We start from the raw sequence: 13,934 nt of genomic DNA, 5'->3' as shown, positions 1-13,934 counted from the left end.
GATCGACCACAGAAAATAAATTTTTCTAACCACATATTCAAGAATGTGGCATGTTCTCTCTAGTTAAGTGTCCCAGTCTTCTGGTATTCTTGAATGTATCCCGTCCAACCGCCGATATTGCGGGTATTCACCCTATATTAAGATTTTCTACCATAAATGGAGCCTTCATCGGCAGTTGAAATATCCAAACATGTGAGCATGTGGACATCGGCAAGTGTAGGAGTAGCTGGGCCATATCCAAATATAAAAGTGTTTGTTGTGTCTGACCAGAAGTAAGCAGCTGCAATCATCATCGATTCATTCTTCTGCATATCGGCAATAGATAGCCTAATGCATTGGTCTAATTTCCGTTCTGCCCAGTATATTTGCATCGATCTATTAATCCTTAAGTACCAATCTTTCCACCCTTTGGTGGTTTTGGGCCAAGATCGGAATATGTCTTTCCATAAATTCAGAGAGAAATTTTGGGCTCTAAAGGGGATTCTGTTAACCTCTGCATTAATCAGATCGGTTGGATCTGGGTTGCCCATTGGTCCTAGGCATTGGACATGCGGCTGGTCGGTTGGGATAACTAATTTGTTGCGCAGTTCCTAAGTTTAAAAGATCCGGAGAACAAAAGAAAGAAAAAATCACCAACTGTATGGATTTGCAAAAACTAGGGGAATCAAAGTAAAGGTAATGGAAGAGGAGCGAACCGCGGGGACGTCGAAGTTGACTGCCATTATCTTGAAGAAGATGAAGGCACGAGCCGGAGACTTGAGGTAACGCTGGAGAAGGGTTCTTGTTGGTTGAGGTCGTGCAGTGGTTCGTCGGAGTCGCCGCCGGAAAGAGAAATGTCAAAGATTGGAGTCTGAGGGTAGAAGACAAGTGTTCCGGAGGAGTCTATTTATAAGCCACTTGGAGTAGGGGTATTTTGGACTTATCTCTATGCCGCGCGCATGTAGGTCGAAGTGGTTCAGATGGATATGGTAACTGTTTGCACGATGATCAGGGGATTGTACAGATGGGTTGATGGCAAGTAATCATGACTTGGGAGAAATATCGGTACAGGATATTTTAATTCTGAAAATGACAGCATTATCATGTTAATATCTTGCCGATGGGTTATTGTTTCGGTATCTTAACCATAATCAAGGCAAGAGTGGTTGACGATTGTGCGATATTTGCTGAAGTGCGTGAATCAGGATTAGATTTGATTGGATTTGATAACAGATCAGGTTTTGGCTTGGAGAATAAGTTACGGTAATCTGGAGTAAATTTCGGAGCATTAATGGTTTTATACTCCGAAATTGGGGGGCATGTGTTGACACCGTTTTTTGCACGTGTTAAAATGTTCGGAGTGGACTAATCGGCAAGGGAAAAGTTACTGTATACTTTGATAGCCGATGAAAGCCAGCTTGTAAAGATGGTTGCCGATAGCTGGTGATGCCGATAAAGAGAGGCTTGAAGACTACTGCCGATGAAATAGGGAGTATGCCGATGAAGGGAGATTTGAGGACTACTGCCGATGAAACAAGGAGTATGTTGATGGGGGAAGACTTGAAGACTATTGCCGATGAGACAGGGGGTATGCCGATGGGAGGAAGGACAGTGATATTTCCATCGTAATTAAGGCGGACAGGAAAATAGATGGGAGTTGATTTCTTTTTCTATATTTGTTAGAGTATGATTCATGTAAGAGTCATGTGTTTCCTTAGATATGGGCTTGGTGTCCTAGTTGTGTTTGGTTGTGTTTCTTTAGATCAGGGTATAAATATGGAGTGAGGGGCAATGTAAAGATATATATCAATCAATATCAAAATTAATTTTTACTCCTATTTGCATCTACTTACTTTTCGGCGACTTCGTCAATTTGCATTATTTTCTCTTTACGAGTTCTCATTGATTCGACGAGCTGCATCGCTTCAGTGCGACCTTCAGTGATCCTCGAGTTTCGCGTGAGTACCTCTTGGCCGTGACTTCCGGGCGTATCGCTGTTGTCAGGACCAAAGTGCTCGTATCTTCATCCTTGTCGATTAACAGGTCAAATCGATTGGCACGCCTTGGATATCGATTCGGGTATTAGCCCTTTGTGTTTGCAGATCCACTTTTGCATCAACAGACACTTAGAACCTTTGACCAAATTAAATTTAGGGATTAAATTCAGATTTGCAAGCCGCGATAGACAACTAAAATTAATATGACAAAGACGTGAATGCCAAATATTTGATTCATCAGGGATAATAGCATTGTTCACAATGTTATTACACGCATCATCATGCAAAGGTAAGCGGAATAAGACTTCACAATCATAACATTTACCCACAAAAGTTCTATACTTTGATAGTACACATTTATTGGCCTCGAAGACAATTTTATAACCATTTCGACAACATTGAGAGCCACTAACTAGATTCTTTTTGATGGAGGGGACATGCTGCACATTCTTCAACAGCACCGTCTTTTTCGAAGTGAACTTTAGAATGACCGTACCAACACTAAGAACACGCGCATGGGGCCTGTTCCCCATCAGCAAGGCTCTAGTCCCGCCGACCTAATAAGAAGAAAACAAAGAAGCATCAGCACACACATGAATATTAGCCTCAGTGTCCATCCACCACTCAGGCGAATGACAAACTAAAAGAACAGTATGTAAAGAATTATCATAACCAGATGTTCCTCCTTCAATCTCGCTAACAACCATGTTTGCATATTTCTTCTCTTGGTTAAATTTGCGGTCTGGGCATGAACTTGCTCAATGCTCATCGCTTGTGTAAACAAAAAAAACCACCATCTTTGTTGTTCTTTTTCTTCTTAAAAGTGGTTGTTTGTTTAGGCTTCGAGTTGTTCTCTTGCTTGCTCTTCTTCTTATTACGAGATGCATTTGAATTTTTCTTCTGCACCATATTGGCACTAGGAGACTCAACGCCTTTTCCACGCGTGTCTTTTGCTCTCGTCCTCTCCTCAATATCAAGAGATCCAATAAATTCAGCCATGCTAAACTCTTGTCTCTTGTATTTTAGAGAGGTAGTAAAATCCTTCCGAGAAGATGGCAGCTTAGCGATAATATCGCCGGCCATAAATTTATCGGGTAACACACATGGAAACTGTTCGATTTCCTTAACCAGTGTCTGTATCTCATGAGCTTGTTCGACCACAGAACAGTTGTCAACCATTTTATAGTCAAACAGCTGCTCTATGATGTACAGCTCGCTACCGACGTCAGAAACACCAAACTTAGCATCAAGTGCATCCCATAATTCCTTGCCTGTCGTGTAAGGGATGTAGCTATCCTCATACTTTCTATTAAGTGTGCTAATCATGGTGCCTCAAAACAGGTTATCGGCTACCATGAACTTTTGCTCCTCCTCAGGAGTAAATTGTTCAGGCTTCCCCTGTGCGGCATGATAGCAGTTCATAGCAGTTAACCACAACACCATCTTAGCATGCCATCTCTTGTAATTTGTTCCATCAAAATCATTTGGCTTCAAAGCAGCAGCAAAACCACTAACAGAAAATTGTCTAATATCAGGTTTTTGGATTGTTAGGAATTTAGGCATTTTCATGTTAAAATTAATCTAGAAAATTAATAGAAAAATAGTGATGACAAATATGTGCACATGGGTAATTTTACTACTACTCAGATTAGCAGCAAATATTTTCATGAATAACATGCTGATTATAGCGGAAATGAGATTGAATTTAACCAATTCGAGAATAGAGATATACCCAGCGGAGGGACTCATGCTCAAAGCACCAGTGGCTCCATTCCCACTCATGGTGAGTTGCTCGAAGTCGTGGACCACAGTTGATGCAGAAAGATGTACGCAGTGTCGTCACTTGAACGTTCTACGTGAAGTAGATGAAGCCAATCCGAGGAAGAAGAAGCACCATCAGGAAGGAGACGAAGACGTTCTGAGGAAGAAGAGGAAGGAGAGTAGCCGCGAAGATGTTCCCCAAAAACTTGATCGCTCGCACACACCCGAGCAGGTGTCCCGATGCAAACGCCGGTTCCGGAGGCCTGCTCTCCTAAAAACTCCGTGCACGCAGAGAATGGAATGGGGACGGTTCCGGAGGCCTGCTCTCCTAAAAACTCCGTGCGCGCAGAGGATGGGACGGGGAGTACTCGGATGCAACTCGACAGAAGGAAGTTTAGCACGTAAGGCAAGAGAAAGACGGGAGAGAAGGTAATACCGGAGAAATTAGGAAGGCGAATCAATTGAAGTGATTACGAGTAATCACCACTTTAGTGGATGGTAACAGATCCGTAAGTAACTTTTCTTTAATCGCGCCTGTACCCCTTTCTCTTCGTTAGCTAGCCCAAGTGGCAACAACCCACACCAGCGCACCACACGGCTTGGCTCGCGCGTGGGCGCGCGTGTGACACGCCTTTATCATCTCTGAACTTCTCTATAGATGGACACGTGTGTAGCCTATTTAGTTGAGTCAACAATCAGTCCAAATCCCATACGAGACTAAAACTGTATTGTATCACGACATTTAATATGTGCCTAGAATTAATTGGTTTATTAAATAAAATATGAGCCTAAACTCATATAATATTCAACACATGTGCACATCCCTTGCAAATAGGATGTCTAATTGGCTCGTCATACACGTATTTAAGGTATTTTGGCCAAATTATTTTAAGGAAGAACTGCAGGTTTGCGCCGTGTTCACTTGAACTTATTGGAGTGGCTTATTAGCCGTGGCAAATGGGTGTTGAAGTCATTTTAACACGGGCTCATTCGGGCATTTTGATGAAATTCCGAGGAAAACAAAGAGGAACATACTTAAAGCAAGATTGATTCAATGGTAATGCTCACACATTGGCTAAAAGCTGCGTTTACGAGTACTAGGTACTAGGTATGCATGTTTAGTTTCTATATAAACCTGCCTATTGGCGTTTGTAACTCTTTCTCTATGAACAATGAATAAATGGAGGAGTTTCTCTTAATAAAAAAACTTAAAGCAAGATTGATCCAAATCACATATTGATTTTAGCTTGGCAAGGAACCTCAGAAAGACCAAACATTTCTATTTGCATCTTACGGGCATTCATCTTCGTCTAGTGCGAAAAAAGAAACAAAATAAGAAAGGAGCAGTAAGCTCTGGGTCTTGGACACTGGACCCAACTTCTCCGACCACCCGGCCCATACAACCGTTGCGGCCTTGTCGCTGATCTGGCCGGCCCCGCGCGCAAACGCGTCGGTCTCACGCCTCACGCGGTCACGCGCCAGTGCGCCACCCGCCGGCCGCCGCCGTTCCGTTTTGAACCGTGGGCGTCCGCTCCCTCACAAAATTCCCTCCAAAACTGTGAGCAGACAATCTCACCGCCATGTAGACCCCACCCACCTGGACCCACTTGACATCGGGCCAACGCGGCAAACAACAGCGTAGTCCTAGCAGTTCGGGCAAAACTTTTCCCTCCCAAACGTCGCGCCTCCCGCTCAGCCCTAGCCCCCTTCAGAACCCCAGTTCTCCCCGCCTCCACCGCAACACGCTTCCAATCGGCAATCCATTCCGTCTGCCTATTCATCCCTCACCAACACCCGGGGCCCACATGGCAGCCACCCGCAAGCTCCACTCCGCGTCCGCCGCCGCCAGCGGCGACCACCTCCGATTCCTCCGCCCCGGCGCCCTTGCTCGCCTCCGCGACGCCAGGCTCCGCCGCGGGAGTCGCACCACCCGCCTGCCCCCGCCCTCATCGCCGGCGCCGGCGCCGGCGTCCCCCTCGTCACCTCCTCCTGCGGCTGGAGACGGCGAGGGCGTCACGGCCGTGCCGTTCTTCGCGCCAGCCTCGAGGCTCCTCGCGCCCCTGTGCCCCCGGCGGAAGAAGCTCGCGGCGGCCAAGTCCGTGGTGCTCTTCACTCCGCCGCCTCCCAGCCCCGATCTGCCCGTTGAGTTCCTCAGCGCGCCTGACATGGTGGTCGCGGCTCACTAGAGTGTCTCGCCGTACTGTTGTATTAGCCTTGTAGATCTCTGTTCGTCGCTTATCTTGTTAGCTTAGTGTGCTATAAAGTTTTCGTTGTTTGTTTGTACTGATCTGGACGAGAAACAAAGACATACAAAGAAGAGCATGGTTGCTATGTAGTAATACAAAATACAGTAAATTGGGTAACGAAAATTCGCAGTATGATGTCCAATTCCTGTTATGATATGTTGGATATTTTGTGGATTTAGATTATTTAGCTTATGGTTCTTACATGGGCATATGTTTATAGAACTAGACCCATTCAATTGCTTGTTACATGTGAATGCGATCATGCGATCGGATGCTGGCGGTTTTTGATTCTCTCTACTCTGAATTTAGTATGTTTTGTTAGGATTGTACTTTAGAAATTATGGCGACCAAGTGGCATTAGTGATTAGTCTGAGTTTCCCTTGGTTGACCATTGCTCATCTTCTCTTTTATATTTGACCACATGATTTGTTGATATACCAATTCAGCGTTCCTTTTATATGAACTCTTTAATTAGCAGTTCCTTCACATCTTATTGCTACTTAAGGTGTTTTTTCTGCTATCTCAAGATGCTATTCTAGTGCTTACCACCTGTTTGGTGATGGATGTATGCTCAGCATTCTAGTTTCCTTGTTTGTTCGATGATAATTTCTGGTATAATTCTTGATATTACCATTTCTGTAGCTTCATTATGATCTAATTGATGAAGTGTCAACTAGGCTTACTCATTCACTTCTATCTCAACTGCAATCACCATCCTCATCTGAAGTTAACAAGGCCAGTTGCCCACTACCTGAAAGAAAAATTCACACTATTATGTTCAGTTCATATTATGATATGTTGGATGATCTACGGATTGGATTCATTTAGCTTATGGTTCTTACATGGGCATATGGATATATAACTAGGCTCGCTCAATTGCTGGTTACACGTGAATTTGATCTCGTTGATCAGATGTGCACGGTTTTTTGTTTCTTTCTCTACTATGAATTTAGTATATCTACCAGACTGTACTTTAAAAATTACGTCAACAAGTGGCATTAGTTATAAGTCAGAGTTGCCTTTAGTTGAACATTGCTCATCTTCTCTTTTATATTTGACCGGTCCATTTGTTGATATGCATGAACTCTTTAATTAGCAGTTCCTTCACATCTTATTGCTACTTAAGGTGATTTGTCGCCTACCTCAAGATGCTATTCTAGTGGTTGCCACCTGTCAGGTGATTTGACGTATGCTCAGCATTTTAGTTTCCTTTTTTGATTTGATCATTTCTGGTATAATTCTGGATATTACTGTTTCTTGTTTTATTATGATCTTTTCAGTGACGTGTCACCTAGGCTTACTCAAGTACTTCTACCTTATTCAATTGCAACCATCATCCTTATCTGATGCTAACATGTCCACTCCATGAGTAGAGGTGAATGTACTGCGTAACGGCATCTTCTCGAAAGACGCCAACTGTGAGTGTTACTACTTTCCCTGTAATGTGCATCTTGTTTATTTTTTAAAAACAATCGCATAGTGAACCAGTGGGGTCTCAATATCCTACCACCTTACATATTGTTTGATTCTTTTATTGTTTGAACCCCCCCCCTCACGTATTACTCAAGCTGAATAAAGTACTATCTTGAGTTATTTGTTTGCTGTTCATTGCTGTACTTTCCGTCTGAAGTTGATGCTCTTCTCCAACTGAATGTAGTTGATATCTTACTAGACTACCATCATGTTCAATCATTCAATCAGCCAAATAAATAGCTCAGTTTGTCTTCCTGCCATAACAAAAATACTGACTACTTTTGTTAGGCAAAAAGTATTGAGGTCATTTCAATGACTTTCATACTAGTAACTGTTTCATGCCTATTACCTTTCTTTTTGTCTAAATAATTTATTCTCTCCTGGTAGTCAAATCCACGAGTGGAACTAGCTGTGCTTACAGTTATTCATTCTCCATAACCATTGCAACAAATCTCAAGTTCGAGTTTGAGTATAGCTTTGTTAACAATGTTCGAACTTGACATGGCATGAAACTTATTGAGAACTATGTTTTCTAGTTGAACTGTTTCTTGTTTGGGATGAAATATTTGTTATTATCTTGTTGTGAACCAACTATGTAGCTATGCTCTTGAGTAATACTGATGGGATGATTTCACACCTACTGTTTTTTTGTGTTTTGATGGTTGTCATCTCTATAGAGCAATAAAATGTGAGTCCATAAACTCTAAATTCTATAGAGCGATACCATACTATTCTTTTTCTCCACTTCTTTTCCTCTTACCTCCACTTCATAAATAGTTAGGTAGCGTGTTTGGTCATTCTATGTTTGCTCTGTTGCATGGCTTATTGCTGAGTGTCCTATACTCCTTGTGCACTTGCTATATTGCTCTGCTGGTTGCTTTATGATCTGCTTGCTGAATTTGCCAAGCTGTCTTCTGATCAAAGAAGGATACTGTTACTAGCAGTATCCAGTAAACATTGCTGTTTTCGTGGTCTTGGATTCTCTGATATCTGATCTCTACCTGCTTAGCTTGCACATAGGAAAAATTGTTCAGAGGCAGAGCAACATGTCTTCTCTTTGATTATTTTTTCCAGGATTTTGAATTTCTGCTAATTGTGAGATGAGTTTCCCAAGCTTGTATCCTTTTATTTGATTTAAAAGTTGTTCGCCACGCTGCAAACGTATAACATATCTCTCTTTCAAAGGCTTGTTGATGCCATAATATTCTCTCATTCTCTGAGTTTCATTGTCATAGACTCATAGTGTGCTTCTGACAGAATAAAATAGGCAGGTTTTCAGTTTGCTTTGCCTTTCGGATTTAATTGGGTTTGTTTGTCTTGCTATTACATGCAGAATCTGTCCTGATCCTTGTATAGTATGATTTCTTTTGGTTAACTACATCTTGCATGGATAGCATCACTAACATTAGGCAAGATGAGTGAAAGGGGACCGTGACGCCTATGGAGGGTTGTTTGAATTAGGCAACTTAAAAGTCTAACTTTAAACTATGGCCTCTTCTTCTATTCTTAGCAAAACCTATGTAAAAGATAAACTATCTAAATGTACAACTACGGTTTTGCTAGTGTGTTGCTATCTCTACCGCAAAAGAAGTTATGTAAACAATGTAAATGCGGAAGCTAAAGAGTAAGGTAGAGATATGCAAACTCCCGTCTACGCCTCCGGTATTTTTACCGAGGTATCGAGAAGCGCGCAAGCTTCCCCCTAGTCCTCGTTGGAGCCCATCGCAAGGAATCCCTCGCAAGGGCCAAGCTCCTGGTCGGGTAACTCTGTGGATAGCCTCGGGCCTTCCCCACGCGCAAGTGGGTCTCCGACGTGCCTTTCGGCAAGCCTCTCCCGGATACTCCTCGCCGTCTTTACTATCAAGCTTCTGGCCGAACCGCCGTGGGTCTTGTTTCCTTCGGTACACGGTGGCGGCCATACCACAAACGCGGTTGATGTGATCTCGCAAGATTACAAGCCCCTCCGATGTACAACAATGGTGTACGCAAGCACCGAGAGATAAGAGGTATGCAAACCTCACTAAACACTAGGTCTAAACCTAGAGTAAGCGCATAAGCGATGGTCTAATCAACCTAAGCACTTCGCAAAGCACCTATGCTAATCATCTAATGAATCACTAAGCACTATGCAAGTAGAGATCACTAAAATGGTGTATTAACACCCTTGGTATGTTTCCTCAGCTCCCCACAACTCAAATGGCCGGTTGAGAGGTCTATTTATAAGTCCCACTGAGAAAGTAGCCGTTGGGGACGAAACCCAGCTTTCTGCTACTGACTGGACGCTGCTGTCGTCCTGACCGGACGCGTCTGGTCGTCCCGACCGTTTGGAGCGCTTGCGTTGATCGGACGCACTGTCGAGTCCGGTCACTGTTGATCGGACGCGTCCGGTCGCGTTGTCGCCGCTCTGGTACCTCTTTGGACTCGATCGGACGCTACAGTTCCTGTGTCCGGTCGATTATCCGTCAGCTTCCGGTCAGTGCTGAATGTGTTACGGAGATGATGAACAGTGCCATCGTCGCGTCCGGTCACTTTTAGTCCTCAGCGTCCGGTCACTGCTGCTGATGCCTGCTGTTGCCGAGCAACTGATTGGACGCGTCCGATCGCTATAAGGGCTGCGTCCGGTCACCTCTGCCGAGCTCATTTCTTCGCGATCTTGCGTCCGGCTTGGTTCCTATCTTCGTGCTTGGACTGTGCTTGATATCTTGGATGCTCTCTTGTGCTTCTAGGGTCTTGCTTAAGGTGTTGATCATCGGATCATCATGTCGCCTTCGTCCAAGTCACGTCTTGCACCCTATTGAACTATAAAACAATTACTTACAAATTTATTAGTCTAATTTAGTTGTGTTGGTCATCAAACACCAAAATGACCTAGGATCCATTTTCCTTACAATGAGATCTAAGCAGGTTCTACAATCTACAATACACAAATAAAGCGGTTTTCTTAAAAAAGGATGCCACATGTCTAATTTTGTTCATCATGTGCTTATACGCTCAACTACATTCTAGTATCACGTTGTCTCGGTAGAGGTCACGTAATTTTGCCTCTGCTTATATGGATTTCATTAGGTTTGTCTGTCTTGTTTAAATGCAGAATCTTTCCTGATCCTTTTAAAGTATGGTTACCAGTAAATTAAAAACAGTCAACCTCAGGGGCTCAGACACATGCACAAAACTCTACCTTCATTTCTAGATGCTACTAGTAATATGTTTGATTGATTGAGATGATAGGCAACTGAAACATTTCTGAAAAGAGGATGAGTAGGAGTATATCTGTTTTGATGCTACACAGTTTTATGGTGAAGGAAGCTAATGATTTTTGAAAGAATCTTGTTCTTCTTGTCAGTCTTAGCCTCTGCGCTACAGTGGGCACACGAAGGAGAAGGGCCAGGATAAGAACCACTTGTATCCTCTGTTATTTTTTCTGACAACCGGCGAGGAGCTAGAGCTAGCGAGTGATGGGCAAGAAGCAGACAGCTCTCCATGGGGAACAATTGAAGAAACATTCTAGAACCAGAGAAGGTGAGTCGACAGTCAGCTCGTACACGTCTCTTTCTTTTGGTTAACTACAACTTGATGGCATTGCTAACATTAGCCAAGGCAAGATCTAAGCAAGTTCGACAATACATTAACTCTTCGTCATTCTTGCACTGTAGCACCCGGTTTTAAGAACAAAACTAGATACGCATCATATATGAGCTCAGGAAGTCAAATATCACATATAGCTACAAATAAGGGTAATATCAATAGACAATGCTCAATATATAACGTACTTAGTATAGAGAATATAACCTTAGATAGCAAACAGCAGAAAGACAACTCTGATCTTCGGGTGAAGACTCTAATTCCATAGGGACAACTGACTGGATGATCACAAACCTAACTCCTCCAGACTAGCAATCTGGTACCCATCCGGAATTTTTTCAAAACTTTAAAAAGTAAAGCAAGCGTAAGTACATGTCGTACTCAACAAATATAACATGGGGTTCATGAGGCTCAAAAGGTTGACACTGGTTAACTGCGATTAGCTTTTAATGAGTCATGATTTTAGCAATAGGGTGACAACAAGTTTATTCGCAAGCCCATATAAACACATGATTAGGTAAACATGAATAATGAACGACATAAACAATAATCATTAGTGAGCATCTTTATCATCAGTATCATCTGTATTCATCATCTATTCCGTAAGGGTTCCAAGGCTGCTCGTGATCGTGAGCACGGCTGATATACCAGTTTTATACTCTGCAGAGGTTGTACACTTTCACTGAGTCGTGATTTATTCTTTCGTCTGAGGTGATCAGCCTCTTTACCCACTACCAAGGAAGGTCGACATGATTCACTATGAAGCCTTTCAAAGGTTCGTCTAATAAGTTAGGGCCATTAAATTCACTCGGCAAACAGATATAGCAACCCCTGTTGACTGTCACAATTCTATCACGGCTATACACATAAGAGTAGAGGCTGTCCTATACCCGATTCGATAAGTCATTCTTACACCAATAAAGGTAACCTCTAACAAGCTAGAAAATGTTCTCATACTGAGCTAAAGCCAGAGCCACGTAGCCCTCACAGTTGTACTGTAAGTTCCGAATGATCACTTACAGATAAGTTCTTAGGAAGAGAAATCTAGAGCACCATAAAATAGCCCAATGCTCTAGCCCCCGTGTTCCATGTTGCTAAAAAGCATCTTTTAGTGTTTATTACATATACCATTAGTCAAGTTACAAGATCATAGTTGTAGTTGAGCACTAGCATCATACTACACAATGCAATACCCCATAGGTATCAAGGCAAGGTACAAAGTACTAGAAAATCCTTAGTGGTAGTTAAGGTAGACACATGCAGTATGAATTAAATGATTAAAGATGTATATGACTACAAGGAAGATCCCATGCTATACTTGCCTTAGACTCAGATTCTTCTTCTAGTATAAACCTTTAATGGAACTCCTTGATCAACACATAAAGCTCATCGACTGGACATGATCATAAAGCACCACACAAGCATCCATGCAATCATACATGAAGCAAACAATAGAACTAAATTAGAATAGTACACCAAACATATGAAACAACAAGTAAAAATGTTTTAAAGATGTTCTACACGTCGTTACGAACACACAGACACAAAAAGCACGCTAATCGAAACTACGGTTGTAAAGTAACGACTATAGGATTTTATATTATAAAAGAAAAAAGAAGACTATAAGCTTGATTTATGTTAATTAGAAAAAACTGTGAGTAGCATTAATTTAGATTGAACAAATCATATTTATACTTAAAAACTAAGTTGAAGCTAATCATATTTTATTTATAAATATTTTGATATCATTTATGCCAATTCAACTTTAACTTGCAAATACAAACTGACATGTGAGAACATCTAATCAAATTTGATATGTGTTTAGACTAAACATATTATAATTTAGAAACATATTTATGTTAGCAACTAGTCATGTTAAAACTTATTTGTAAAAGAGCATTGTATATAATTATGTTGTTTTTATTTATAAAAAACTAGTTGCATGCATATTAATCAAATTAATATTTAAGCATATATATAAAAGTCACTTGACATGAAAAACGACGACACTAGCATGTAGATCGCATCGATACGAATCTAACGCAATTGGAACGACTCGAAACACACTTAAAACGAATATACGACGACGATATTACGAACTGGTGGTAATTTCGTAATTACCTCATCTTCATCCTTTGGCCTCCCGTAGCCACTACACCGCCATGGCAATAGCAGCTACGCAGGGGTGGGCTCGACTTGTTGCACGAAGGAGAGGATCGTCGGGCTAGGCGGCGTGGCGGCGACGGCGACGACGAGAGAAAGAGGAGAAAAATCTAATTTACTACACGAGGGATTTCTCAAACTAGGGGCTCCATTTACGGTAGTTTTGGTGTGCTTTGCCCAAGGGGTTGGTACATATTTATGGGGAGAAAAAACTCCTCACATCTACATCAACTAGCAATATGGTACTAATTAATGTTGCACCCTCCACGATTACTAATGGACCTAAATAATTATTAAAGCCTATTAGTAAATAAATACATGGGCCTTTAGGATTTATTAGGATTATTGCACATGGGCTTTGAACGTTGAAAAAAATGAGAGATTTATTATTTTCGAAATTAATTAATTTCGTAGATAAAATAATTCTAGAAAAGTTTAGAATTATTATTTAAGCCGCGAAAAATACTCCGAAAGCTCTGAAAATTCGGGGAAAATTTTCAGAGACATTATGGAACATGAGGAACCCAAATAAAGTATTTGGAGCCCATGATAAAATAATTTGGAGCATCTAAAAATTAAATTATGCTAACAGACAAGTAGGAACAAGTTCTAGAAAAAGCTGGAAAATTACCGAGAAGTTTGTAGAGATTGATTGACGGACGAGGAACTTAAAGGAGTGATTTGCGTTATAAAGAAAAGATTTTAGGAAACTCCCAACGAAAATTTGAGCCGA

The 13,934-nt window shown here is 41.8% G+C and overlaps 1 protein-coding gene across 1 annotated transcript; it reads left to right on the top strand.

The window, feature by feature from the left end:
* Nucleotides 1-5,469: 5,469 nt before the first annotated feature.
* LOC136498563 (uncharacterized) lies at nucleotides 5,470-6,132 on the top strand. Its single transcript, XM_066494468.1, has one exon. It carries the CDS (start codon nucleotides 5,543-5,545, stop codon nucleotides 5,921-5,923), a length of 381 nt encoding a protein of 126 aa, XP_066350565.1. The 5' UTR covers nucleotides 5,470-5,542; the 3' UTR covers nucleotides 5,924-6,132.
* The last annotated feature ends 7,802 nt before the right edge of the window (nucleotides 6,133-13,934 follow it).

The sequence above is a fragment of the Miscanthus floridulus genome, chromosome 12 (genome assembly GCF_019320115.1).
Source record: "Miscanthus floridulus cultivar M001 chromosome 12, ASM1932011v1, whole genome shotgun sequence".
Classification (NCBI taxonomy): Eukaryota; Viridiplantae; Streptophyta; class Magnoliopsida; order Poales; family Poaceae; genus Miscanthus; species Miscanthus floridulus.
This window is presented reverse-complemented; position numbering and strand designations above follow the sequence as displayed.